Source organism: Hydractinia symbiolongicarpus, chromosome 1, assembly GCF_029227915.1.
Source record: "Hydractinia symbiolongicarpus strain clone_291-10 chromosome 1, HSymV2.1, whole genome shotgun sequence".
In the NCBI taxonomy this organism is placed as follows: domain Eukaryota; kingdom Metazoa; phylum Cnidaria; class Hydrozoa; order Anthoathecata; family Hydractiniidae; genus Hydractinia; species Hydractinia symbiolongicarpus.
The window spans coordinates 5,695,521-5,723,431 of NC_079875.1; the positions used below are offsets into that span (position 1 = coordinate 5,695,521).

The 27,911-nt window shown below is 33.4% G+C and overlaps 2 protein-coding genes across 2 annotated transcripts; one reads left to right on the top strand and one right to left on the bottom strand.

The window, feature by feature from the left end:
• Positions 1–5,533: 5,533 nt before the first annotated feature.
• On the bottom strand, positions 5,534–10,437 carry LOC130633781 (uncharacterized). Its single transcript, XM_057444575.1, has 3 exons — positions 8,893–10,437; positions 8,097–8,264; positions 5,534–7,383 (listed from the first exon to the last, which is right to left on the bottom strand). Exons 1-3 carry the CDS (start codon positions 10,112–10,114, stop codon positions 6,557–6,559), a joined length of 2,217 nt encoding a protein of 738 aa, XP_057300558.1. The 5' UTR covers positions 10,115–10,437; the 3' UTR covers positions 5,534–6,556.
• Positions 10,438–22,636: 12,199 nt separating this feature from the next.
• On the top strand, positions 22,637–27,834 carry LOC130633871 (uncharacterized). Its single transcript, XM_057444582.1, has 5 exons — positions 22,637–22,967; positions 23,409–23,534; positions 23,762–23,866; positions 25,649–27,316; positions 27,558–27,834. The coding sequence occupies exons 1-4, from the start codon at positions 22,664–22,666 to the stop codon at positions 25,972–25,974; spliced, it is 861 nt and encodes a 286-aa protein (XP_057300565.1). The 5' UTR covers positions 22,637–22,663; the 3' UTR covers positions 25,975–27,316; positions 27,558–27,834.
• Positions 27,835–27,911: the final 77 nt, after the last annotated feature.

Here is a 27,911-nt window from a genome sequence, read left to right on the forward strand (position 1 = left end):
ATACCTGAATCCATATGTTTTTATAAGCTAAGAAATAATCACTCAACAAGTTTTTGGAACTATTTTCAATGGTGGCTAAAGTTTAAATTTCTACGTATTCAAGTCCTATTCCAAAGATTTATTCAGATAATATAATCCCTCCTTCTTTTCTGAAGAGAACCTTCTCTTCCTGCTCACCATATATAACATGTAACACATGGGACGTCTCTTTCGCATGACTGCCATTTATATGACAGCAAGTGAAATAACCCATGAAGCATGACCTTAAGTACAAACAAAGCAGTCTGAACGAGAATGACTGATAACTATAGCACACGGATTGATTTGATGGACTATATAAAATGTTGAAGTCTTACCTTTTTAAGGTATATTAATTATATTATTTTGTTATATCGTTTTGTCTTTTCTAGAAGATATTTCTGCTCATCTGTCGGGTTCAAACAATAAGTCTCTGATCCTATACTGTTGTCGCTCGATATGTGGAATCCCGGATAAGTGCCATTTCATTTGTCATTATTAAAAATTATTTATTTATAGTGATATTCCTATCAATGTTGTGTCCCAATACAAACGTGGAACTTTCACTGGAACCATTTTCTTTGGTCCCTAGGATTTGTTTCCTAATTTCTCCAGAAACCCTGGATAAGTGAAACATTTGCTAAGTGGGACCATTTTTCTGGTCCATTAAGCCAAATTGCACTATCTTAACTGGACCAAAATGTTTTTTTACATTAGAATAACAATTTTTTTAAAATCTTTATAGAGGGATCAAATATCTTCCCAAAGTTATTCAGTATATCATTTTTAACAAATACAGTCCTCATGTTGTCCTACTTCCACATCAAAACAAACTTCCATTTCACTGTTACGTATTATATTTTGCAAATTGCAGCGTGTTAAGCGTATCATTCAGAGAAGAAATTATACTTATAAGGATACTCACTTTGCTTGAACTGAAAAAATCGTACCACATACAAGAAAAATGAATTTGTGACACTTGAGGAAGTGGGTACCGATTTTTCGTCGTGTCGCTATAAAAAAGCGTTTCGTAGACAAAACAAACAACAAATGTGTGTGTATAAAAATATATTAACAAAATAAAATACCAAGATTTTGAAAGGGAAGAGCGTAGCTGCACGACACAAAACAGACATACAACAAGTTTACAACACATTCACAACCACTGACATTTATCACTTTGAGCATTGAAGATGTTATATCAGCAGAAAGATCATTTAGCTTCATGTCTTGGTCAAATTACTGGGTAGGAATCGAGCCTACGACCTTGACACTGTTTGATGTCACGCTCTACCAACTGAGCTACCAGTGAGGACCAAGACAATCAGCTGACAAATCAAACCGCTCTTTGTGCTCATCGAGACAAAAGAGAGTGATCATCTGGACATTACAAACGAATGTACAACCACGACCGCTTCCCTTCAAATATGTAGAGATATACAATGTGTGTGAATTGTTTTTAAAATTTAAAGGTGTCCAAAAGGACAGCATCTTCCTGTAATATCTGCGATGTTGTGCAGATTGTGTCAAGCATAGCAACAAGCTTTTGTTTTTCTGCTAGAAGTTTCTTCTTTCCAACAATGCGCCAGCTTTGTGCAAGCTTTCTTTCAATGTTTTTGATGTCAACTCTAAAACTTTCCATAACTGTGCCTAATTTAGTAACGGAATTTTGAAGGGACACACTGACATTAGCCTAAAAATGAATAAAAATAGACTGTTTGTAACTCTATTCTTGCAAATTTGCCCTTAAAGGAACGCAAGGCACAAAGCCTCAGTTTACTAAAAAGTATTCTTTGTTGCGGTGACACCATGCTTACTTATCTTCGCAATAAAAGTTGGAGAGAGCAGCTAAATTGGTAACTTACTTTCATGTCAGTTACATTAGCTTTGATACAAGCAATTTCATCTTCTCTCTCATACAGCTCTGCTGTCTTTCCACTGAGAATCAATTTGAGTGATTCAATTTCTGCAGTTTTCTCTCCAGCAGATTCTTTTGCTTCCAACAGCTCAAACTTTACTTCTTTGTGTCTTTTAACCAACTTTCTCATGGACTTCACAAGAACTGCTTTCTTCTTTTCAATGATGATTGTAGCTCTGTGCAGGCTGTGAAACTTTCGCTTCTTCTTGGTTTTAATCAAAACAGCATCTTCACAATACATCACTTCATCCGAGAAACAAACCTTTTTTCTTTGCTGTCGTTTCTATTTTTCTCTACGACATGGTCAAACTGATCTTCCTGCTTTTCTTGTCTCTTTAGGCAAGATTTTAACTTCTCTTGTTCTTCAACTTTCTCCATTGGTTTGCAATTATCTGTATGGTTATTCTCCTCCACAGGTTTTTCTTTATCTCCCTTTCCTGTCTTGCCGTCAACTATTACCTCAACTTTCTCCACTCGTTTACCTAGAATTCAAAGCTTCTGTTACAGCAATGCAAGTTCTATTTTTGTTATACGTAAGTTGGAAGTTACGATTAACTTTTCGTTGACTATATTTATACAAGAACTATTACCTTCACTCAATTCTTTCGCTGCCTCGATATCGGCACGCATTTTACATGTCGTCATATTTCATCGTCATATGACGAGATCGTCGCTTTTTCTTTCTCGTAAGTTGTTCTTCAACAACAGAAACTGTCGGCTGTTGTTTACTTTCAATATCTTCGACATACTCAAGCAATCCATCTTAATTTTTTATTTATATTTTTTTCTAAGACAGACTACTTTCTCTGGATATTGACGTCGAATAAAATTTGTAACCAACTTTTCCTTGACGTAAAAGTAATTTGACATCATAGTTACGTAATATGCTTGGTCCGTGATTGGATTAATTTAGTACCCAGTACACCAGCGCTATCTAAGAGACTCCTTATATAGAAATTACAATTTGTCAAGTGTTGCTACGTTAAATTGAGTTAAATTTAGTTATAAGATAGAAATAAGTAGTTGCTTAAAATAGTTTTTAAGGCATTACACTAAATGTAAACCGACAGAAGCTGAAAGTCGGCTTCTTTTTTCGTCGTTCTCCTTAATACGGCTAGTGAGAGTGTTGAGCGATCACAGGCTAGTGTAATCGGGAAAGTGTTGCAAAGACTTGTGATCAAAACAAGGTTAAGTTCTTTGCACTATAATATGTTTTACAGGTTGGTTTTTTCGATAAAGTTAATTGTCACGTAATATGATTGGTCTACGGTTGAATTAATTTAGTGTCCAGTGCAATCCAAGAGACTCCTTGCTGACTGTAAAAAGTTTAATGGATGTTCGTTCAATCTGTCCAGTCAGTATCAGATATATAGATAATTCAAAATAATCACTGTGTCAAGACTTACTACTAGAACTTTTTTCCCCTCGAATGCTTTTTGTTTTATCTGATGTATCTAGTGTCAGAGCTATGCATTGTGGTACCGTGAAAATTTATAAGATTTGTAATCAAAAGCTCGTTGTTTACACGATTGTGTTTATTAGAACGAATCTTGATTGCATGAGAAAAGTACGTTTAAAGGTACGTCTGATGTTTTAAAGTGATAAAAACTTGTTATCGCTTTACCTGAGCAAAGAAGTTGATTAAGAGCAACCGCTGTTGCATGATGTATCATGATCTGTTGAAATTTTGCCCTGTCGATATCTTTTCTATAGACAAGTTGGAAGCAGGATTGCTTTGAGAAAAGGAAGGTAGGATTAGTCGCAAAACTTTCTCCTTCTTTTTATAGCACACACACTTGATGTGAAAGTTGATTTCTATTAAAGCATACGGGGGCACAGGTTCCACCGTTTGAAAGTTGGCGCTCAATAATTTTAGTCTTCATTTTACTAAAGATGTTAGCGTTCTCGGAATTTTTATTGGTTGTTAAAAAGTTGTCTGTCTGCAGAAGCTTGGAAGTTAACTCGTATTAACTTTAAAACCGCAAAAACACAAATTGTAAAGCGCATTCTTAGATTCTAAACGCCCAGAACTGGAGTAAAGAACGACTTAACTAAAAACAACTTAACTCTGACAGGGACAGTGGTAAAAAGGAAATAAATAGGGAAATAAATATTAATTTTAGGTAGAATTTCGCAATACTTTAAAACACATGATATGTATAATACGAGTCGAGTTTTTGGGAACATTTGGGTATGAATTGCAGTTATTTTTTGGCTTCGATTTTACGCTGACGATTGTAGAAACGAACGACCGCGCATGCAACACAATACGGATTGCAGGTTGTAGTGTGTTTAAGCAAGGAGGTTTAAACCTCTCTTTAAACCTCCTTGGTTTAAGTGAATTTTGCTTTTTGCTATTCGAAATCTTAGTTACATCTTCGTAAATGTTCATACCTTTAAAAAATTAAAAATCAGCATATCGCCAACGTTTTTTCACGCTATAGATATTTTTTCGAGACGCAAAAATATTTACATGATGATCAATCTGATGATACTTTCGAGGAATAGATACGCCAAACTCTCAATAGATTGGAACAACTAAAGGATCCTAGTAGATCTGGTTGGATATTGCGAAGGAATAAAGGCATTATTATGGAAATCAATGTATTTAAACCACTAAGAAGATCAAGTAATATCTATCTACCACAAAAATTAAAAGCAACCAAGGATAATAAATGTTTCAAACGATGACGATGTTACTATCAGTTGCTTCATCCACAACCCAAGAACCCTCAAAAACTACAAAAATTAAATTTCCTATAGCCATTAAAGACATAACTAACAGAGCACAGAGCAATATAAAAATAAACGTGTTCGGTTAAGAAAAATCAACCTACCCCATACGACTTACAGATCATGAAGAAGCAGGCGACCTTCTACTATTATCCAACGAACAAACCAATCATTATTGTTGGATAAAGAACTCCTTAAAGCTAGTATTATCATAGAAAAATTGTCAAAGCTAGTATCATCATAGATAAATAACCACGGTCATTAAAAATTTATTCTTTTTAGATATAAAAATCACATTGAGTTATGTTCGAAGAAAAAGAAGAAGGTAGTGGTTAATATGCCGAAACCTAATTCAAAAGGTTTGATAACTTTACTAAACTGATGCAAGTACCTTATGTGATATTTGCGAATTTTGCATGCATCACAGCAAAATGGAATGAAATCAAGAAGTTCATAAGAAGGGTTTGTACAGAAAAAAGCATCAACATCATAAACCAATTGGATTTTGTATACATGTTGTAGATGGAAGTACGAACCAATACTTTATGCGACATTGGTCTTCGTCGAAACTCTACACAAACTAACAAATACAATATGCGACTATTACCTGGAATCTATAAAACAAATCGCCATTTCTGTCCTGACGATCGTGCGTGCAGCAAGAAACAACCAGAAAACAAGTGAGTGGTCAAAATACAATTTTTTGACATAAACATATCGCAAGCATAATTTGAGCCTTTTTAAATAAAAGGATTAAGCATATATAAGCCTGATTTGAAAATTTTTTTATGTGTATGAAAAAACAAACATGTATTTCATTTAATGGCCAACCAGTCCATTCATTCATGCGTAAGAAATGACAATGTAATACATAAAGACACAGACACTTTAACAGTAAAAAGTATACTACTTGTACTACTCAACAAAAATTTTTCACATATTCAACAAACCAGTAAACAATCCAAGAGTAATGGACCACGATCACATCACAAGAAAACTTCATGGCAACTATGGTGCAGGACATATACTTCTGGGATGTTGGCATTTAACAGTCTTCCTATTGATGTCTTTCTCACTAAATTTTTCGTTACTTTTTCATTGAGCCATTACTTTTTGCTTAAAAATCGTGCTCCCAAAATCATGGGTTTACTTAAGGGCAGTAATTTTTGCTAGAAATAATTTACGCGAAAATTTTTTTTTTAAAATAAAATATAATTTTTATGTAGCTCTCGGTAAATCAAAAAAGACAAAAAAATTAATTCTCGCGGATTTCTCGAATAGTGAGTTTCTTAATAACTTTTGCGTGAACCAATTTTCTCTAAAGAAAGTTTAACACTTGGATTTTCTTTAGACCTTTTATAGCGTTCAATTTTTTTACAAAAGTTTGTTTCTTTTTTTGTTTGCATTTTAGCTGGTCACTAGCTACAGAAAAAAACAGCGTCTCGTCACATGATCGATATAAGCCAATAAAAATATAAATAGAAGGCATTACACTTCCATGTATTGTTTCAAATGTTAGGTAAAATAAAAAGTTAAAAAACCTAATGACCAAATTTGATGGCGCCATATACACAACAGGTAGAAGCATATATGAAATGACATGCAGTGTGTTTCAGCAAGGTTAATGTGACACAACAGAATTGAGAACTACTGGATGATAGAAAGTAGCCGAGTACATGAAAAAATCCAGCAGGTAGAGACATAGTAATAGTCAGCAGAGACAGTAGTGAAGACAAGGGGAAAACTGAAAATATGGACAACGTCACAAAACACTACAAAATATTCCAAAATTTTTTAAAAATTGACTAAATATTATCCAAATTAAAAAATAAATTTCAAATAAAGCATGCAAAGAGAATGAATGATCACATTTCCAAAATTGTTTAATTAACGTCTTGTCTGCAACATAATTTCTTCATAAGAAGGGCGGTTATCATGCTCCAGCAAACGATCAAAATCAGTGGCTTCTTCATACCGCGGTGGGGGAGTAATAGGTGTGTGGGCTATTTCATCATAGTTAGGTGGTGGGTTGTTAATAACAGTACTAATTAAAGTGTCTCTATCAGAAACCTCTTTTTCTATAACAACCTTCTTTTCTCGCAGTCCACAAATGATGTATTTATATCGCAACGGCCAGTGTAAAAAGCAGATTGGGACTAATATGAAACTCCAATAAGAGAATGGCAATGCTGATTTGTTTCCAGAGTAAAAAGTGCGATCCTTGAAACCAGGTGTATATAGTTTAAACTTGCATCTGGATTGATCATCATGGGAATAGTGATTTCTCTCCAAGTTAAATAAATATTCTTGAAATCTTTCTTCGCTATTGTCTTCACTCCAAACAATATTCTCGGTCACCTTCCAGACGGCAGGCTCTTGAAAAGCATACACTTTATCTCTATGTTTCCACGATACAATCGGAACGTCTATCACCTCCGAGAATGTTCCGTTTAAACCTTCTTCATTATTTGGAACACGAGAAGAAGATACTTTTACTTTTAACTTTGGCTTGACTTTTGCCATATCTTCACAAAATCTAACAACTCCTTCAGAAAGTGTATCTAAGTATTTTCTCGTCTTTTTTATGTTTATGTACTGCTCTAATAACAGTATAAAGTAAAGCAAAACGAGAAACAGCACTGTTGAAATGGTTCCGCTGTTACTATCCAAAAGGACTCGAGGTATTACCATCGCGCTTGCTATTCCAATTCCACCTAAAACAAGTTTTAAAAAGATAGTTAATGAAATAACATACGTGTTTAACGGGAAAGGCGGCGTCCTAACAATGGCTCAGGAGTCAAAAGACCCTGGGGATGAGGATGTATTTCGACCTCATACTGCAATAGCATCAATAATAATATGAACTCCAAACATTTTTCCGGGAGAATTAAAAAGAGATTATCAAGAAGCGATTGTAAAATACTCTCTGTGTGTCTACTTGGGAAACTGCACTTGGTTGTAGGAGATAAGTATAAATGAAATTTTTAATGTAATCTCTCTCCTATACAACAAATGTATGAATTCTTTTACAGTCAGCTTACTGCGAACCGGTTAAAATGCTCACATTCCGTATATCTTGCGCACATATTAAAATCCGGCAAACGCGTTTTGCGCAATAAACAGACCAGCGCACTTTGCTCGATGATTCAATATTTCTTTTCGAAAAGTATATTACAAAGAAATATTTCAGCGAGACTCATTCTGAATGAAAACATTACCAAGGCTGGAGAAGATAAAAATTCTAGATATATCTATATGCTCAAGTCTGTAAATTACATACATGCCGGAAATATAGCCAATTTGTTTTCGCCGCCATCAGCCCGACTTTCGTGTAAATCACTAAAGTTCGAAAACCAACAGCCGTCCCGTAGCCCCTTTAAACAGATATGGGATCTGGATATAAAAGTGGAAAAACGTAAATGTATACCTAGAAACATCGGCTTCACAAGATTTATCGGATACTCGCAAATAAGTGTATTTATAAACACAGACAGGAAGACGCTAAAGTAACCCATTGAGTCCAACACCACAGCATGTGTGTGTTCAACAGTGGATGTATGTGTCCATAGTTGAATACATACCCATGTGAAGCCATCTAAAAAAAATTCTATATCACAAGAAGCTAACAGATATCCAGAACTCAGATTGTCAATGGTTAGTATTTGATTTTTGCACTTTTTAAACAGAAGGGACAGCGGAGCCACATCATAAGCAACGCATAAGAAATACCTTAATAAATAAATTATTACGAATTAATTTTCGCGAATTTCGTGACTTTTTCCTTTCATTTGTGAAAAATTATCCTGAAAGGTATACAAAAATCCAACTATTTACGAAATTCGTGATTTGTAAAAAAAGTAATTCTTTCCTATGACGCGCTTATTTTTTATAAACCACTATTAGATTCTTTGCAAAACTCTCGAGAATAATTCAAAAAATTATTGGAAATTTAGTAAAAATTATTCTTCGCGAAATGACATAAGAATTAGTTAACACCAGTTACCAGTGTGGCTCATTGGATATTGTAAGAGAGTAAGAATATGGTGAGAGAGTGAGAATATAGTGAGAGAGTGAGGATTTAGTGAGAGGGTGAGAATATAGTGATAGAGTGAGAATATAGCGAGAGAGTAAGAATATAGTGAGATAGTGAGAATATAGCGAGAGAGTGAGAATATAGCGAGAGAGTGAGAATATAGCGAGAGAGAACACAAAAACATACTCACATAAACTCGAAGTTGTGGAATACATGAGAATCCATTTACTGGCAATTCTTGATACATTTAAACACAAAAGCAAGCCAAGAAAAGAAAGCAGAAACAGTAAAATTGATCCAGTCGACACGATAACATAAAACAATTTTCTTGAAGAAAAATATTTACAATTTCCATTGATTTTCCATTTGAAATTAGCACCACAAGTCATTGGCAAAAAGACAGGTTTGGAATCATCATTAAGATTGCCACAGAAGTATGAAGCTACACTATATCGATCCGTATTCACTATCAGACCTTCGTGTCCATCTGGTATAGCGCAACCATGAGATTTTTTATCACAATATTTTCCTTTATAACCAAAGTAACAGGAGCAGGTGTGATATACATAATGCTTAACTTGAAAATCCGCTCCGTATTCTATACTAACTTTTTGGCACTCACCATATTTGCAACGAGAACATTCGGATATTTGTGAACTACAGAAGAATGTGAACGATACGCTGACGGAAGAAAAAAATACATCCCAGCTTGATGTGATAAATTCAGGACGTAAAGCAAAATCTTTGTATTTTGTCTTGTATTGAAAAAAAAAGGTTTCTCCTATTAGAGAGGCTATAACCCATCTTTCTGTTGAAACATTGTAAGAAAGCTTGGTGTTTTTTGGTGGATCATAATGTTCGAATATAGCCCTGTCGGCTATACGCACAACCTTGCCTTTGACTTTTTTATGTAAAGCAACTATTTTGCCACGATTTAATAGGAACACGTCTCCACCATTGCATGCAACAGTATCATTTCTCATACAAAAAGGTGTCAAAGTGTAATTTAATTTCATCTTTTTTGAATTTCCATACGTTAAGTAACACTCGCTAAATATATCTGCGAATGGACTTGTTTCATTTGTATGGTGCATCCAACGTCCTGTTTTTATTTCAATTCTAGTTATGCGTAAAGAACAACGCAGACCTGGAGCTGAAGCATCACCTTGACGAACAAGAAATCCTACAGAGTGATCAGAACTCATATACGTAAATATCACGTGCGCCTGCATGTGCTCATAAACCGGAAAAACCTCATATTGGGAGTCAATTCTTTTATAAATACCATTTAATATATTTACAAATGGAAATGTCTTTTCTGATGGATGTTTGAAATATATTCGGTCACACAGTTCACCATATGCCATCCAATCAGTCACTGGTGCAATGAGGAAAAATATCAGCACTCTCATGTTATTTGAATATTTTCTTGTCCTTCTTTTTTCTTTATTTACCTAAAAAAAATAATTATCCATTAAGAGTTAATTTTCTCACCTGCAGAGCTCTTTTAGTTAAAGGGTTATACCTTATTTAGGTAAAATTCGACAAGGAAAATAGACAGAGATTTCGCGATTTGTTCGATCGAAAACGAACGAACGAACTATTTGGTGGTATAAACCATGGTTTATGAACATGATAACTTTTTTAGTACAAATAGTTATCAGTTTAATGAACGCTCTATGTGAGGTTATTTTTGCTTTGAAAATTAACAAAATTACGTACTCGCGATGCAATTCGATCCAGACGCGCCGACAACTGCTATTCACATGGCTTCATGTCAACATTTCAATTGATGGATGACGTCATCGTTTTAATATCGAAGTCAAAATTAGTGAACCATCTAATGACCCTTGTGGCTTTACTTGTCAAGAACTAAACACTAGAGACGAATGTAAAAGTCGGACCTTAGTAAAAACGTTTTACTTAATTTTTGTTCTTTTTTTAGATGCTGTCCCGTGGGTCTTGCTTCTGAATTTTATTTTCCTGCAGAGATGCATATAAAGATTTTATAATGGATTTTTAATCTTGTTTTTTTATATATTTTAGAAATAAAGATGATCAAATTATAGACATATTACCAGAATAAGAATGCTCATTGTTGGTTTGTTGATACAGCATTAATGTCACAATGTTTCACTAAAAGATATATGGGATTTATAATATACTATTTTTAATACTGTTGATAATTCATGAAACTCTATTGACCGATTAAACCCTAATTTTTAAAAAACGTGGTTTTATTTTAGTGTAAAAGAAATGAAAACCAAATTTGTTGGAAATATTTATTAGCTAGCTGTCTAAATAATAAAATAAAAGAGAGAGAATAAAAGAGAAGGGAATAAAAGCAGTGTGTAGCAATTTTGAAGATTTCTTCGAGATAAGATCGCACAGTAGAAAAACCCGAAACAACAATTACTTACTGACAATACCTAGAGTGAGACTTGAAGTAAATAGATCTGGTTTTAAATTTATGGGATCAAAGATTTATAATGACTTGCCAATCGAAATTCGAAAATCGGATACTTTAACAAGTTTCGTAAGAAACACTAAAAGCTATTTTATCCAGTAATAAATTATTTTATGCCTCATTGTAAAGCTAGTATTTTTAACTCATATTTTTAACTGTCATATAATAATAATATTTTATAATTTTATTTTTCACAGGACATATATTAAGAGCAGTTTTTTAAAAACTGAATTATATCCATCCTGTATAAGCATTCATAATAAGAAGAACTTTTTCTTTAGTTAAGAATTTGAAAGTAGTATCGTTACAAACCCGAGTTCATCTCTCCTTTTTCCCTCTTTAAAGCACTGACTGCCATTTTTCTATAAACATCTGTTTTTCTATATAAGTTGAATTAAGTTTATAGAAGAACAGAAGTTTATAGAAAAAAAGAGTCATCATAAAACACGGAAAAATGATAAACTTTATTAATATTCTTTATGTTCCCCTCTGCTTAAGTGAGAAAACTTTAAGTATTTATAACTTTCTCGGCAGTTTTTCCCGTTCTCTTTTTTCTTCTTTTCTTTCAGATTAGAAATTTTAAACGTCGTTTGTTTTCCAATTTCGATTTGTATAATGTGCGCCAAAAAGCCATATCAGGCCCAGCACGCAGAACCAAAACATACACTGTTTATCTAAGAATATCTTCTTTGAAATACGCAAATAGGTAAAATACCTTTTAATCTGGAGGTCATAGCTGAACTTGACTAATTTTTTTGAAAATGTTTCCTCGTAACAAATATTTACGCTCGTTTAAATGGCAAATGGACTTCGCTTGCGCCAATCTTGCTTCGCCTGCTTAGCAAAAAAACCCAAAACAAACGCCATTGTGAAACACGAATATAAAATGTTAACCATAAAAAAGCTTACCAACCTTCGTGATATTGGTTATACTTTGAGTTATAAAAGACTAGCTTGCGGAGAATTCAATGCTTGATTTAAAGAACATACTTTATATTTCGACAGTAGTTTGTTAACCTCGACCTCGTTTGTTGATCAAAGGTAGATAACTCATTTGATCATACCGCGAATAAAACAAATGTCAATTTGTCTATTGTTTCTATTTGACAACTTGAACAAGGTCAATTCTTTAATGCTTTTCCACTTTGACCTTTTATATAATTACATGTGTGTCGGTTAAGAAAGTCAAAACTTCTTCCAATTACTGCGCTTTTTATCGCGCAGGTCTGGGCACGAGCGAAGCACTTGTGGGTTAAATTTTGATACCCTCACAGAGCGTGAGTCATTTCCTAAGGAAAACATGAAGCACGCTGAGACAATCAGTCATTTTCTTCTTTGATTTTACAATAATTTGATACTCAGTACTGACATTAGGGTACATATTATAAAGGTTTAAGACTTAACTCACCTAATCCTAGCACTTCACGCGGGAATTCATCTATATATCCCTATACATCCCTAGCTAGCTATGTAATATATATAATAGTAATTTGTAATTTGTAACAAAAAGTTAACTTTAGAGGTAAAGCTAAGTTAGCAATGAACAATAATAATGAGCGCTCTGTCAAGACCAGTCATTTTAATATCATTTAAGTGTGTATTTTATTTTCAATCGATTTCCACTGTCCTCTTTTGTTTATGCTAGCTATATAAATTCTTTACTAACTGCTCTACTGCGTTAATCTATGTCAAACTTGATGGTAGCTATAAACATAGCTTAGTTTAGAAAAACTTGCGTTTCAAGTCTTTCCAGCTATAATTTGTTATTCCTTCTTGTCATAGTGCACTCATAATGATAGAATAGTGTTTCATTTCAAAACGTTATTCCTCACAGCACAACATGAATGGTACATGTAGCTACTGGTAGCTATCTCCTAATATCAACATCAACATGTCTTCTCTTTCCTTTCTAAAAAAGTCAGTTTTCTTCTATTCCAATATCTTATCTATGTCAATATACCACAAAGAGGCCTAGCAACAACATCTAAAGCTTACCTCCCACTTTAAAAAAGTTCGAATCAAAATTCAAAATAATAAAGCAAACATAAAGCCACATTTTGTTGTGTTTACAACATGTATTCTCGTCGAAAGTTGTCATTTTGTGGTAACTTTTTTTCGGATTAAACCAGACGTCATCTTTCCGGATAGCAAAAAAAAATTACAACTATGTTTGGTCTTTTTGTGCTATACCTTTTTGCATTAAGAAAAATAGAAGTAGCGATAAAAAGTATTCTTTTTTCAGCCTTTTAAACAGGTAAGAAACAACGAGCTGTGTGGCCTCATGAACAGAGTCAATACACTTCCAGAATGGGTTTCGATATTAGATAAGTACTTTTTACCACATGTTTTGATTAATCTCTTCGTGCACCCTCTTCTTTTACGTGACTTTTCTATTATATTGGTACGAAGCAGGACTTTTCGGGGTTCTATTTTGCTCTGTGCGCTGGCTAGCTAGCTAACTAGCCACAGAAATGCTTAGTGAAGTCCTTATTGTGAAGAGTAATTCATACAGCTAGGTAGCTATAAATAACATAAGGTAGAACAATTGATTTTATTACACAAAAATGGAGAAAATATAACATAACATTTTTGTATTTTTGTTGGAAAAAGAAAATGTTTGCATCTAGATTCGTTATGTACTTAAACTTAAATTCTGTGTCATTTAAAACTTTTGACAAATTTGTATAAAAATAGCCTTCTAAATTATGACAGAAAAACTTTGCTTCTAAACTTTATCCATGACAACAAAAGATAAATAAAACAATAATCTGCCATTGTAGTTTCTTCATGTATATCAATGCTACTTAACAATAAAACAGTTGTTTTCCTAGTTGCATACCTTATCGGACAAAACTTTGTCGGACAAAATTTTCGTCAAACAAAATTTTTCGTCGTTTGGTATTTATAAAAAAAAATATTGAAGAAAGAAGATGTACAACATTGCTTGAATGTAAATTACGTTTCATCGTAATTAAAGCCAGTAAAATTATTTTTACAAATTTTCATTCCTCAATCTTGCTTGCATATAATGCTGTATATATGGAGGAAGCATAAAAGATAATTACTTTATATCTAGTACGGTCTTGCCCCCGTGCCTTTTTGTGGTAGAGTTTTGTGTTGTATCATTAGTAATATGTTGTTCGTAGTTGTGGGGTGTGGTTTGTAAAAAGTGGTTTAGTAAGTTCTGTATATTGTTTTTTCGCAGTTTTCTTTATTGTCGTATTGCGCTCATTTCTTCTACAGCGCGTTTTCACAGTTATGAGGTTTCTCTATGTGTTTTCAGTTGTGTTTTTAATCTACTCAGTCCTTTTTTATGAGTTTCTATGTGTGTTTTTAGTTCTTGTTCTTATAATGTCTGTGTTGAACATCGAGTAAATCGAGAGGGTGGTTGTTTCTTGTTGTTTGTCTCGATGTCCCAACCACTATGGTAAATCACTTCCACTGCGGTAGCCTAAGCTTATCCGTACAGCACTAGTACCTTATCGGTAAAAAAAGTCGGCAAAAAGTAACTAAGTTTTGGCTAGGAGACTGATATTTTTTGCCGACATTTTTTTTCCTACCGATATTTTTTTTCCGACTTTTTTTCCGACCCTTTTTTAGCCGTTGTTGCTTTCTTGTTGCTAATTTTTATTAGTTTTGTGCAATTATTCTTTATTAGTATCTAAATTCAAAAATTTAGTCGGCAAAAAGTGACTTAATTTTGTCCAAGTGACTAACATTTTTGTCGACTTTTATTTTTGCCGACTAATTTTTTTGCCGACTTTTTTTTTTACCGATAAGGTATGTCGTATATAACCGAAAGTAGGTTTGTTCAAAGACTGAGAAAGGAAAGGTTTCCGAGTTAAACCATAAACCATTCAATAGAACTGCTTTAAAGAAGCAGGGTCTAAAGTATCATCAGCATCGTCAGCACCACCAAGTTTAAAAATAAAACTGAGTTAGTCAGAGACTACGTCAAAGACTTAGCTATCAAATATCATAATAAAGTGTCAACAAGACGGCACAAGTAGGAAGAGTAACCCATCGCCTTCGACAAAAAATTTAAAATCAGAGACTAGTTGTCATTAAATCCCCATAGTCGATCCTAAGTTTAGTTCACTGCAACTATCAGACGTGGATGCAAACTTGTTCATCAGCAACGCCCTGAAATTGCAATTGTTCATGGCTATCTTTGCTAAAATGGTTGAGACAGAAACGCAAAGCTAGAAAAGATGTCTGTACGGTTTCTTAAATATCTCCTAGGCGAACCAAGGCAGCTAGTTCAAGGGTGAAGTTATCAACCACATTGCAATGACTCTGCAAAGTCCATTTTGTTACATCACTATGGAGGACGTTCCAAAATACTAAACGAATATAAACGAGAGCTGTATTCTTGGTCAAAAATAAAACCAAATGAGTTGTCGAGTCTTCGAAAGTTCTACTCTGAGACACTTTGTATTGTCTATGGACGATAATCGCATTAGTTTCGTTACAGGCTCCAGGTTCACAAATTAGACTAACGAGCCTTGTATAATCTTGGGCAGTTAACTCTAAGATTTTCTTTACAAACCCAAAGTCAGAAACTAATCTTAGACACATTGTCTAAGTACGTTAGCTGCGGTAGTTTCGTCACAGACTCAAAGTACGCGAACTAATTTTAGGGACATTGTAATATCGATGGACGATAACTCCAGTAGTTATCTTACAAACTCCAGATACGCAAATTACGCTTAGGGGCCGTTTTTACTCCAGAGCTATTAGCTCTCGTAGTTCGGTTACATTCTGCAGGTACCGAATGAAAACACTAGAGGTTATTGTAATTGAATACTAACTTTGAGATTTCCCCTTCCTTTTGACTTTAAGTAAATAAACTTTTGCGTTCAAAATGCAGAAAGGCGCAAAAAACGTTTCTGTCCTTAAAATATAGTAAACTTTCACTCTGCAGGGAAATAAAACAGATAGAATTAAACAATTGTTAATTTCTAAAAATTAGTTGATTAATGAAATTTTCCATTCCGATCCGAACTAAAAGTTAAAATCAATTAAATTTTTCTTACAGACAGAAATACAGATTTTTTTAAGGGAATAATTAGCATATGGGCAATCTAATTAAAGTATTTTATTAAACATGCTGCGTCAGAATAAATTTGGGAAGTGTTTATTAAACATATTTACAAACCAGAAAAACAAAACAAAAAACAAATGCTCTCGCTTGAAACCTTTGTGGCAATTAAACATTCCCTCTAAAATGTTATTGTTACATTTGTAGAGGATATAATACTTTCATATCCGTGTTCCCAGCGTTTATAAACGCTTGGAACACGGATGTGAAATGGCAAGAACCTCTTTGATTGAGATTGATATTTTCACCTTGTTTTAAAAAGAATGATCATTGTCAGAAGAGATTTAATAATTTTGTATTAAACTATTCCAAATAACTGGACTATGACATGAAGTTAAAAATCACTGTCCTTAGTTTTTTAAACGGGACCAAATGACTTGTAACCCTCATAATAATATATTGGAAAAGACAAATCAAATCTCGTAAGCCATTATATGCACTATTTTTTATATAGAACAAGCGCCATTTGAATTTGTATTTTTATATAGAACAAGCGCCATTTGAATTTGTTGAAGCGCACTTTACGGACTAAGGACTTAGAATCTTAGGCTTCGGTTAGATCCAAATTGTTGAACGATACAAATTTCTGTTGATTAGAACTGACCGTTGCGTAGGTTATTAAAAAATGTACACATTCAGAAACTGCGATTAACACATTTTGAACGTTCTTTACCTGATATACAGGTCGGATGATACTGTTTAAACATTTCGAATACAACAGCCACTAAATCAGATGGCTATTCTCATGAATATTATATCTAGGGCTGTAGTTGTAGATTTAATTTTGTTTAAGTGAAAGATGTTGAAGAGATCTATTTATTTTCTGAGTTGCTCTGAAAAATGATTTAATGTTAAAAATATTTCAGTGTAGTTGACACTCTGATTAATGTTATGTAAGATACAATAGTTTCAAATGATCATAATTATTAATATTTCTATTGATAGTAATTTCTAATACTTTTAAAAAGGAATTAAAATAACCACATGGCATGCATTATACGAGTCACTGCGCAAATTATGCATGAATTGTGTTGGCAATGCTGTATGTAAAAAGATTATTGGTTATCACAAGCATCATTGCCATTTCACCAACATGGTATTAACATTGTACTTTCTCATGGTAATTCAAAAAAGAGGAAAAGCAGGAAATATTTTACAAAAGTTTTCAAAATCAAACGCTCCACAAATATTCCAAAATTTTAAATTCAACGGTACAACTTTTATAAGCACTAAGTGAAAACAGGACCTCCGCGAAATATGAAACATTCTTGTTTCACGTGTTTCACTATTTTGTATTTATTTATTCATGAAGATGTTTTAGTAAAAACTATTTAAATTTTCATTGCTTCATCAATTAAGGTACTTCTGCGGAAACGTAGTTTATTGGTTCAATTACATTACTTTCTCACCGCATGCTGAGTGTAACATTGCCTCCTCGAGTAATTTACTTGGGTGTTAATCTTAAACAGTATCTCATTAGCATATCCTTTGTTTACTAATTAAACCATTAATTACATTAATTACAATCGTTATTAACATATTCTATTAATGAATATATTAACTACTGGCTCGACAAAATATTCGTATATCCGTCTAAGTAGCTAGTAGCTGCATGCTAAGACATGAAATGGCAAGGAATGTTCGAATTAACTTTTATAAGTTTTGAAAGTATAGAAGACTAGCGTGTAACTATTTTAGAAACCTGTATTGAGCAGGAGTTATAAGTCCTTCGTGTATATTCTTTTGGAATATCAAGTTTGAAAATGTTTCTTGCTAAGCTAAGCAATATTTGATCGAATTAAGTCGTGTTAATTTTGAACAAAATTTTAATATGTTGAGTATAACAACATTACATGTTTTATATGTCTAGCGTTTTGAAATATAGATTTGTGTATATTTATCAATTATATAGATTAAAATATATAAAATGCACGAGTTGATGTTTTTGGTGGTGCTTTTTGCAATGGCTATCACTTTCGGTATGTATTCTCCTTTAAACATTCTCGTAGAGTAGTATCTGTGGACTAGCTGTAAGGTTGATTATAAAGCCATGACAAGTGATTGGGTTCACGTATACTCTTGAAAACTTCATTACGCGAACTCGGCTTTTAAGGTAATGCGCTTCAAGACAGAACATTTATCAATAGTTTATTTTAAAAACTGAAAAGCTATTTGCTTATTTTGCATTTTTCAATATTATCACCTTTCTATATTTTTTACAAATGAAAACAGACTTTTAATTTTTATAGCAAATGACTAGAAAGTTAAACATGTAATCCGCTTTGCGAATGATTGGAACCAAATCCCTTTTGCGACTATTTGAAACCAAAAACAGGTGCTACAAACGTGATTTGCATCAATTTAATATTTTAATTTTTTCTTCTCAACAAATTGTGTAGGAAATTCTACAAAAATCTTCTGTTACATAACACAGCCAATCTCTTTCTTATGTAACAAGCATGCCACATAATTGCAATGTTTATGGTAATTGCACGCTGCATTAAAAGACGTAAGCTGCGATGGTTAGATTAAAACAAATATTTATAAACATTGCACCACAATGAAATGATAACAAAGTAACCACGAAGCTACTCAAGAAAAAGACTACAATAGCGTTCATTGTCTGTTGCATATAAAGACTCATTCATGGCATTTAGGATTTTGAACAATCATTTTTCTTAATGATAACTTTTCTTTCTAATAAATAAATAAAAAATTATTTTGATCTTTCTATTGATAACAGAAAAATGGGGCTTAATAGCGAGAATGGCAAATTTCATCAAGTGTAATTTTATTTGGCGAATTTGACCTTTTCTGAAATTTTAAAAATTTTGCCGATGATCAATATTTGTGTAAAGGTTGGCGATCTTTAACACGTGCTTTGGAACGTAATTTTTCGGCGAACAATGCTTTTGATAATGGCTCCTCTGCACAAACACCATTCTACTTAGGAAAGCGTGAAAAGTTCATCATCTCTACAACATGCCAATATGCTTTCTTTTCATTCTCGTACTCGTGGTCGTACAACCCCACTTAACTTCTGTGGGAAGTCATAGTAACATCTCATCAACCGGTTAAACACACATTGGAATTACCAATTAATATAGTAATAAAACATAAAATCGCCAAACTTTAGATACAATGAAAAATATATTATTAAAAGCATGTGTTAAGCCACGTTTTGTTCATCAAAACTTTATTTCGAAGTTTACATTTTAGAAAATTGCAACAAAGGACGTAAAAAATTACTTTGTCTTTGAACAATTTATAGACATGATAATAGACACATATATTATCAATTCAACGCCAGACTAACTCGCGACATATTTCTGAAACAATGTTGAATGCAAATAAAAATAAACCGCGTTATGTAATCGGAAATTTGTTTGTTTTCTTTGCGGCGTGTTGAGTATAAAGGGTCTGTTTTTATCTATCATCCTGTTTACTCTAGTGTAATAATTATTAATCAATAAATATATTATCTGCAATTAGAAGTTAATCAAAATAGAATGGCTAACAACATAACAAAAAAGATTTTTATTTGGTTACATCACGAATAATGAATACACAGTATAATATAATGCAGTTAACGATGCCCATGAAAATTATGACAGCATGACAAAAGTTTGATAGGACAATCACCTGAGATAAATCCTGTTCTTCTGTTTGAAGATTGCATTTGTATTGTAAATGATAGCCGTTGCTACGATTAAATTTTTTCTATTCTTCTGTTTTTTGGAAGAAAGTTAATGGTGAAGGGAAACATAGAAGGGTAAGGAAAACGTAGAGATGACAAAAGTTAACAGACTGGACACTTACATTAAGTTCAATTAAAATTACACAAGTTAGCTTATAAACTAATTTTGAACCATACCTTGTAAAATAAAAAATTAAACGAATTACGTGTGTTAAAGTAGATAAATATAATATAAATAAATAAACAAAATTAAAAAAACTAGAAAGAAAAAATCTTTTTGGAATTTAAAAGTCGTAGCAACGAATTTTGTTTTTGTACCTTTAGGTTGACTATATAATTGAAAAAACAACAAAAAAGAAAAAGAGAATAAAAAATTAATTTATCTAGAAACTTTTCCAAAATCTAAAAAACCTGTGTGCGTTAATTTTTAATCCTAAAGAATGGGTTGAATGGTAAAATTTGTGTGGGATGAATGGTAAAATTTGTGTAAATGTCTCAAAATGTCAACACGAAGCCCTCGCTAGTTCAAAAGTTATTAATAAAATCTAGACTAAATGACAACAAGAAAAATTGGTATTTTTACTTATAGTCAGATAGGTTTTTAAATGATATTATGCAGCCATTTATTTCATCTTTGATTGCATGAACCTTAAAACCCAAACAGCACGCATTAACAAAAGAGTATCAAGATAAACAAGAAAATTAGTCTGGCCATCAGGATGACATTTTAGCACACGTCACTCGTTCCACAGTTTGTAATTAAAGCAAAGAAAAAAAGAAAACTAATATGATAAAGTCCGCAAAACATTATACCGTGGTTAAGCAATTTTTCAACTTATGTTTCTCTTATTTTCTTGCAGCGAACGGACTTCCTATGCTTGGGTTAAGGATTCTCGTCCCATACGACAAGTCCAACTACACTGTTGGTGCCAATGATAACCACGGAGATGTTGTTATCCGCACTGGAACTGCTCAAGCTTTCAGAATGGTTAGAGGTAAATAATTAAGTTCTGACAAACAATATTTATGTTCGTTTGTTTGTCATATGAACCTTATGGCAAGGAGCTAGGATTTTAAACAGGAGTATGTTAACAAAGATCTCTTAAATAAAATCAGAAACGGAAGCAGATTCCTATTCTAGAATAATCAGAGAAAGGTTTTAGAAAGACAACAATATTTAGAACTCACAATGCCCTAAAAAAATAGAACAGCCAGGATTGACTCTAAATTGAACGATTCTGACCAAATGTGTGATATAGATATAACCAATAGCATTTTTTTATTTGGCGTCTCTGGTTCTCATTTTTGCTTTTGTGTTATCTCTACAATATCTTTCAAATCATATTTCAGGACTTGATGGACATTTTGACACTGTGTCATTACAATCTCTTGTCAATAAAAACCAATACATTAGATGTAACAACAACACAGTTTATCTTGAGAATGCAGATAATAGTATCCAGTTCAAACGCGATGCATCGTTCTTTGTGAGACAGAATAAATACTTTATTTGGTATTCTGCCATTGAATCTGCAAAGCAGCCTGGTCACTTTTTACGTCATTTAAACGAAAAATTAGTCCTCAATGTTGATGACGGTACAGATAAGTTCAAAGAAGAAGCAAGCTACTTGTTAGCACCCTATGGTAAAGTTGCTTTCATGTCAAATGTATGTTTGCTCTATTTGAACAAGGAGGAATCAATACAAACTCATCGAGTCAAAGATATGACTTTGAAAAGTTGCCTATGAACCTTTTTTCCCGGTCATTGTTTTAAGATTTACTTTACGTAGTTCTGCCCTCCCTCACGCGCATATAAATAATATTGCAATAGACACAACTCGTCTATAAGGTTAGGTTGATTTGGCAACGGTACGGAAAAATTACCAGCGTATATCATACTTTAAAAAGGGTCGCAATACCATAAAAACATAATGCATCTTACAGGTACAACCAATACAGATTAGTTACCATACTGTATTTGATCTTTATTATGATTGAATAATTAGAAATTCCTGAAGCGGGTATCTTTATGTTTATTTTTAGAACCACGTACAGGAAAAAATTGGCAGAGAATACAAGGAGAGGTAGATGTTATTACCACTGGCCAGTCAGGAGTATGGGCTATTAGTCAAAATGGACAAGTCATTGTACGAGAAGGGACATATAATTACGGGATTATATCGCCTAAACCTTCACCAGGATTTTCATGGAGCAGTGTTCGTAAGTAGCTTTGTGGTACATTACTTGCTTCCAGTGCGGAATATTCTGATTTCAATTTTTGGCTTGGCAATGCTAAAGGCTATAGAGTGTGAATCAATATTGTATATGGCTAATTGCTGGGCCAGTCCGTTTTATATTAGTTGTAATGTAAATTGGGACCTTAAAATGACGTTCGCTATACACAGGTGTATAATATATACATATAGGTTTTATTATGAGAGATTTATGTCCCTCCCTAAGAAAAGTGCGGAGAGGTATCCGGTATAAAGAATGTTCGCTATAAGAAGGCTTTGCTGTAATAAAGTTAGACTTATTTTGCTATGAAAGAAATATTATTTCTAACTTTTTAAATATTTATATGATACTTCCCGTTCTTTAGCTGGCGTAAAGTTGCGTGATATCAGCTCTGGATTCAACATTGTTTGGGGGACTGACTACTCTAACAAAGTATATGTTCGAAGAGGTGAGTTTTAATTATGATGAAAAATGTATTATTTTTATACTGGATCAATCATATGTATATGCATAGGATGTCAAGGGACACCTTTCCATTAAAAAGATTTATAATGTTGTATATTCGACTCATGGTTGGAAATATATTTATTATTAAAGGTATAAATGGTTCTAATCCTTCTGGGACACATTGGCAGCAGGTTATGGGAATAATGAAACGGGTTTCAGTAAACCCAAGAACAAATGAAATATGGTCGTTGACGTCCTTTGGATACATATTTCGACGTGAAGGCGTTCCTAGAATCGAAATGGAAGGTGATGCAGCAGGTATGATTTTTTGACGTCGTTGTCATCGTTGTTGTTGTTGCTATTGTTATTGTTGTTATTGTTGCGTTATTATGTTGCTGTGCGCTACTCACAATTAATTGGAAAATAATTAACTTATTTTAGAAAACTTCACCCTTAGATGGTTAAGGTTTTCTAGGAACACTCAAAACTTTAGCACATTTTGCCGACAATCTTTCGTCACCGAACACGATTTTCTGATCCCCTACTGTTTAACGTTGACAGATAAGAAATATTTCTCTTTCATTTCAATATTCCAGTGGTAACCAGTTAAGTGATTACGAGTTATGGCTAATAGATTTCACATCGGTATTTTGGTCTTGGTCTGAAGGCGGGATTCCCATTAAAAAAATGTGCTTGAGTCGATTCGACGTCCAAGGGTTAAAAAAATAGCAATATTGAAAAAATGTTTTTTTATCAAAGGAAAACGTTGGCGATGGATTCCTGGGCGCCTAAAGTTCATATCATGTGGTGACGTTGGGATCTGGGGGTTGGATTTTGCTGGACGTGTGATGTATCGTACCGGAACGAGGATTGGATACGGGCCAGGTAACTTCATTGCGTCTTATTGGTTAAGACGGACAATTTGTTAAGAAGTAAACAAAGGCCGATATGTAATAATAAGCATACCCTATCGCAGAGGCCAAATAGCATTCTGAGAATTTGTTTTGATCAATTTATGTCTTACTGATAGCAAAAAGAACTTAAAACAACGCAAGTTTGGATATTTTCATTATTTATCTTCTTAACATGTGATAAATTATATATATTTTCAGGACGTACCTGGCAATTGGTGGAGGGGAAAATATTGAAGCAACTTCATACAGGCGATGATATAGTATGGGGCGTAGACAATAACAACAAAATCCATGTTCGACTAGGTAAGTGAGACGAATATAGCGTATTGAAGTGGACATGAACAAGGCGTTTTAAATTAAACTACTGATTGTTTGTATACAATTGTAGGGAAGCCCATTACGGACATGTATACTTCATATTAGTTTACACTACGGTCTTAGGTTTATTTCTACAATCTGAAGATAATTTTACCATCTTAAGATAATTTTACGATCCTAAGATAATTTTACGAACTTAACCCTATTCGGTCCGGGGGGGGCGGATTCCGCCCCCGTGACGGTTTTTTTTAAATAACTCCTTATTGCTATGTTATTTGGCTATGAAACTTATTGAGTTTCATTATTTATCTATTAGACACCTGCATGCCAAATGTTTAAGTCCCATACCTTTCAGAGGCTTGGATATTGGCCATTACTCGAAACTACCCCTAAAAATCTCTATGAAATCCTTATAATGGGTAAAATTTAATAACTCCTGTTAGGATTATCTTTAGAGCTTGAAACTTGCAACACGACTTTGTTTTATTAAGAAAAATCATTTTGCATAATTTGGACACGTGATTAATTTGATTACCCGATTTTGTCGGATTTTACCCGAGAGTCGGAAAAAACCGGATATTCGGGCAATTTTTGGCAATTTTTTGTTCGATACACGTACAAACCGAAAAATATGTTAAACAACTTTTATTTAGCTTTCAGAAACTTCAAACAGAATACAAAAATTCGATCTGGAACAAAAGTAATTAAATTTTAAGCAGATAGTGTCATTTTTAACAAATTTCAAGCTTCTGATGACGTCACAGAAAATGTGCTGACGCAACCAAAAATTTATTGCTGCCATTTTGTTCTTTTTATGACGTACTAGTTTGATTCAATTTGAACAACCCTATGAAAAGTTATTGAGGGGGGGGCGGATTCCGCCCCCGGTCATAGTATGTTCAAAAAACCCCGGACCGAATAGGGTTAAGATCTGAAGAAAATTTTACGATCTGCAGATAATTTCTACGATCTGAAGATAATTTCTATGATCTGCAGATAATTTCTACGATCTGCAGATAATTTTACGATCTTAAGATAATTTCTACGATCATAAGATATTTTTTACGATCTTAAGATAATTTTACGATCTTAAGATAATTTTACGATCTTAAGATAATTCTACGATCTACAGATAATTTTACGATCTTAAGATAATTTTACGCTCTTAAGATAATTTCATAACACATGTTCATTTAATTAAACAAAACTTGATGCCTACATTCATTCGTCTTTACGGCTGATAATGCATAATACTTAAAAATTAAGTGCCTTGCGTATTTCACACCCACGTCTTCCGTTTTTTCCAGTAAGAACAATCACATTATTTTCTTCAAATCAAACGTAGCCATTGCTATACCCACCATATTTATTTTTGCTTGTTTATAGTTTCACTGGATTCATGTTGTAAAAAAGTTATCTGCAGATCTTAGAATTATCTTAAGATCGTAAAATTATCTTAAGATCCTAAAATTATCTTAAGATTGTAGAAATTAACCTCAGACCGTAGTGTATACTAAATACGAAGTAAAACATGTCCCCAATGGGCTTCCATTTAATTGTACTTTACGGAAAAATGTGAATAAAAGCTCAATAAGGCTAGCTGGTTATGTAAATTTCTTTTAAAAAAATCAAATAACTTCACAGCTTAGTCACTAAGACCATATCAGGAGTCACAGAATTTCTTTAAAATGCTCCTGGAAATGATGTTAAATTATATACGTTTCTACAATCTGCGAAAAGAAAGCATATAATATAATTTATTTTTAGGAATAAGTGAAAGTTCTCCGACTGGAACTCACTGGTTGCGCATCGGCGGTAACCTGAAATACGTAGCGGTAAATAACATCGATAACTCGGTGTGGGGCATTGGTCCGTTTAATCACCACAACCTAATCTTCTTCCGTAAAGAGGCTAGATTAGTAAACACAGGATTTTCCCCGTGGACAAATTTCGGGGAATGTGATAACAAGTTTGGTTATAGGACGAGGCTTCGTTATTGTATTGAAGAAGCGCCAGGTTATCCAAAAGTAAGCTGTATTGGTCCGACTACTGATTTTCTGGAATGTAATCTTCACGCTTGTGTAAAAGCATGAGTAGGTTATGTAAAATATTGTATGTTTAGTTGTAAATAGACTTTTAAAATAACCTTTATAGTTATGATCTGTCTTCAATCCTGGTATTTGTTGCCACCTTAAAAGATATTTTCCAAGTTGTTTTTCAGAGAAAGAGAGAAAATCTATATATTTTCAGCCTTGCCGTTGTTCTTATTTTGTTTTTATTGTTTATCACTTTTCAAATTCATTATTTTTTTTTAAATTGTTCTTATAGAGAAAAGAAGTTTATGTAAGTTAAGTTAGCTATGATTTACAGTTACAATAATAATCAAAAATTGAATTTTAAAATTTTAAAATATTGATTTTGTTTCCCCATATTACTCAGTCTTCTTCAAAGTTCAATACTTTTTCAGATTATTGTTATTGGCGGAAATCTTTAAGCCACAGGGCTTCTTGTTCTTTAGAGAATATCAATCTGGGATTTATGGTTAAAACAAAAGTTCTTTTGTTTAGAGCAATAGAAAAATAAAAATAATGACCAACAATTTATTCTTATAAAAAAAAGAAATGCCTCAAACGGAATACCACAATATATTTTTACCTAAAGTATATGGTCCACTCACATAAAATTTTTGGAGAGTTATTATTACTAAAAAAACTTAATCTTTTTCTTGGCGGATGTCATTTATTCACCCTTTTTCCCAGGAATTTCCCCCGTCATTTCTTTATATTTTGAAAAGGCAAAAATCTCTGGGGACGAGGGTGGTAATTTTTTTAAAAACTTAAGTTATCAAAATCCAGGTCATCAATCAATATTCCGGACCAGATTTGGGTCTGATAATCTTTACAGTCGGACCAATCCCAGCTAACGGCTGGGATTGGTCCCACTGTAAAAAATGACTTATTGATCTAAGTATTTAAGTAAAGAACACTGACAGAGCGTCCAGTGTAACTGCGGAGTTCCAGCATTTAAGAGAAGTGTTTTTCACTTTGGAAGAAAAGTGTTTTAAACGGAAGAGAAGAATGCAGAAAAGAAGAAGCGAAGTGTTTTTATTAAGAAGAAGAAAAGTGAGCCAGAGGGCCATCGTACAACCAACCTCGGTCCCAGGGCTTTTTTATCAAAAAGAGAAAAAAGCAAGTTGATCGTACAACAACGGCTTTCGTTCTTACAAACTTGGCGCTCAATTCAGAAAAAACGGCGCGCCATGGCCATGAACTTCTTTTGTCTCGCGAAATACATTAGTTACAATTGTCTTTTTGTAAAAATAAGATTGGTTCAGCGAGTTCTAATATATTTTTTTTCGTAATATTATTTCAAGAAAGATGCTAGGAGAAGTGGGTGGCCTTTCGAGGAGAGTTATACCTTGTCAATTGTTTTCAGGTGGTTTGGAGTATTTAAAAGCTTACATTTGAACTACAGAAATCTCTGATATTTCTATCCAACTAGCTAGCTATTATAGCCAGTAAGAGATAACAGCATTTTAGACCATAATAAAGTTCACTAACAACTCAACTGAGCTAATCATTGCATTGTTATAGTTATTGAGTAACCTAGCTCGCCTGACTATATAGTCAATCAGTATATAGTCAATGCTTCAATTAAACTTCCCTCCTTTTTTTAGACGTCAATTAGAAGAGGGTGCTGACTCTCCGAAAGTGCAGTATATGTGAGGCGGTCGTGGGCGATATTTCGGTCTTTTTTTAGAGTTTTCGTCTGTAACCGCACTGAAAAGCATGGGCCCACCAGAATTGTGTCCAAAATGCAATGCACACAAGCTCATTGTTCTCATTTAAATTTTGTCGAGAAGAAGGAAGGTGCTATTTTGTCGTTGTACTCTCAGTTTATTATTTGTGGGATTTTATTACAGCTATTTATGGAATAAATGATGTAAAAACAGATTTTTTCAGAACTCGTCCACTGCCACTGCTTGACATTAGGGAAGAGTCAAAAATCGATTCAATGTTCGTCACTTCAA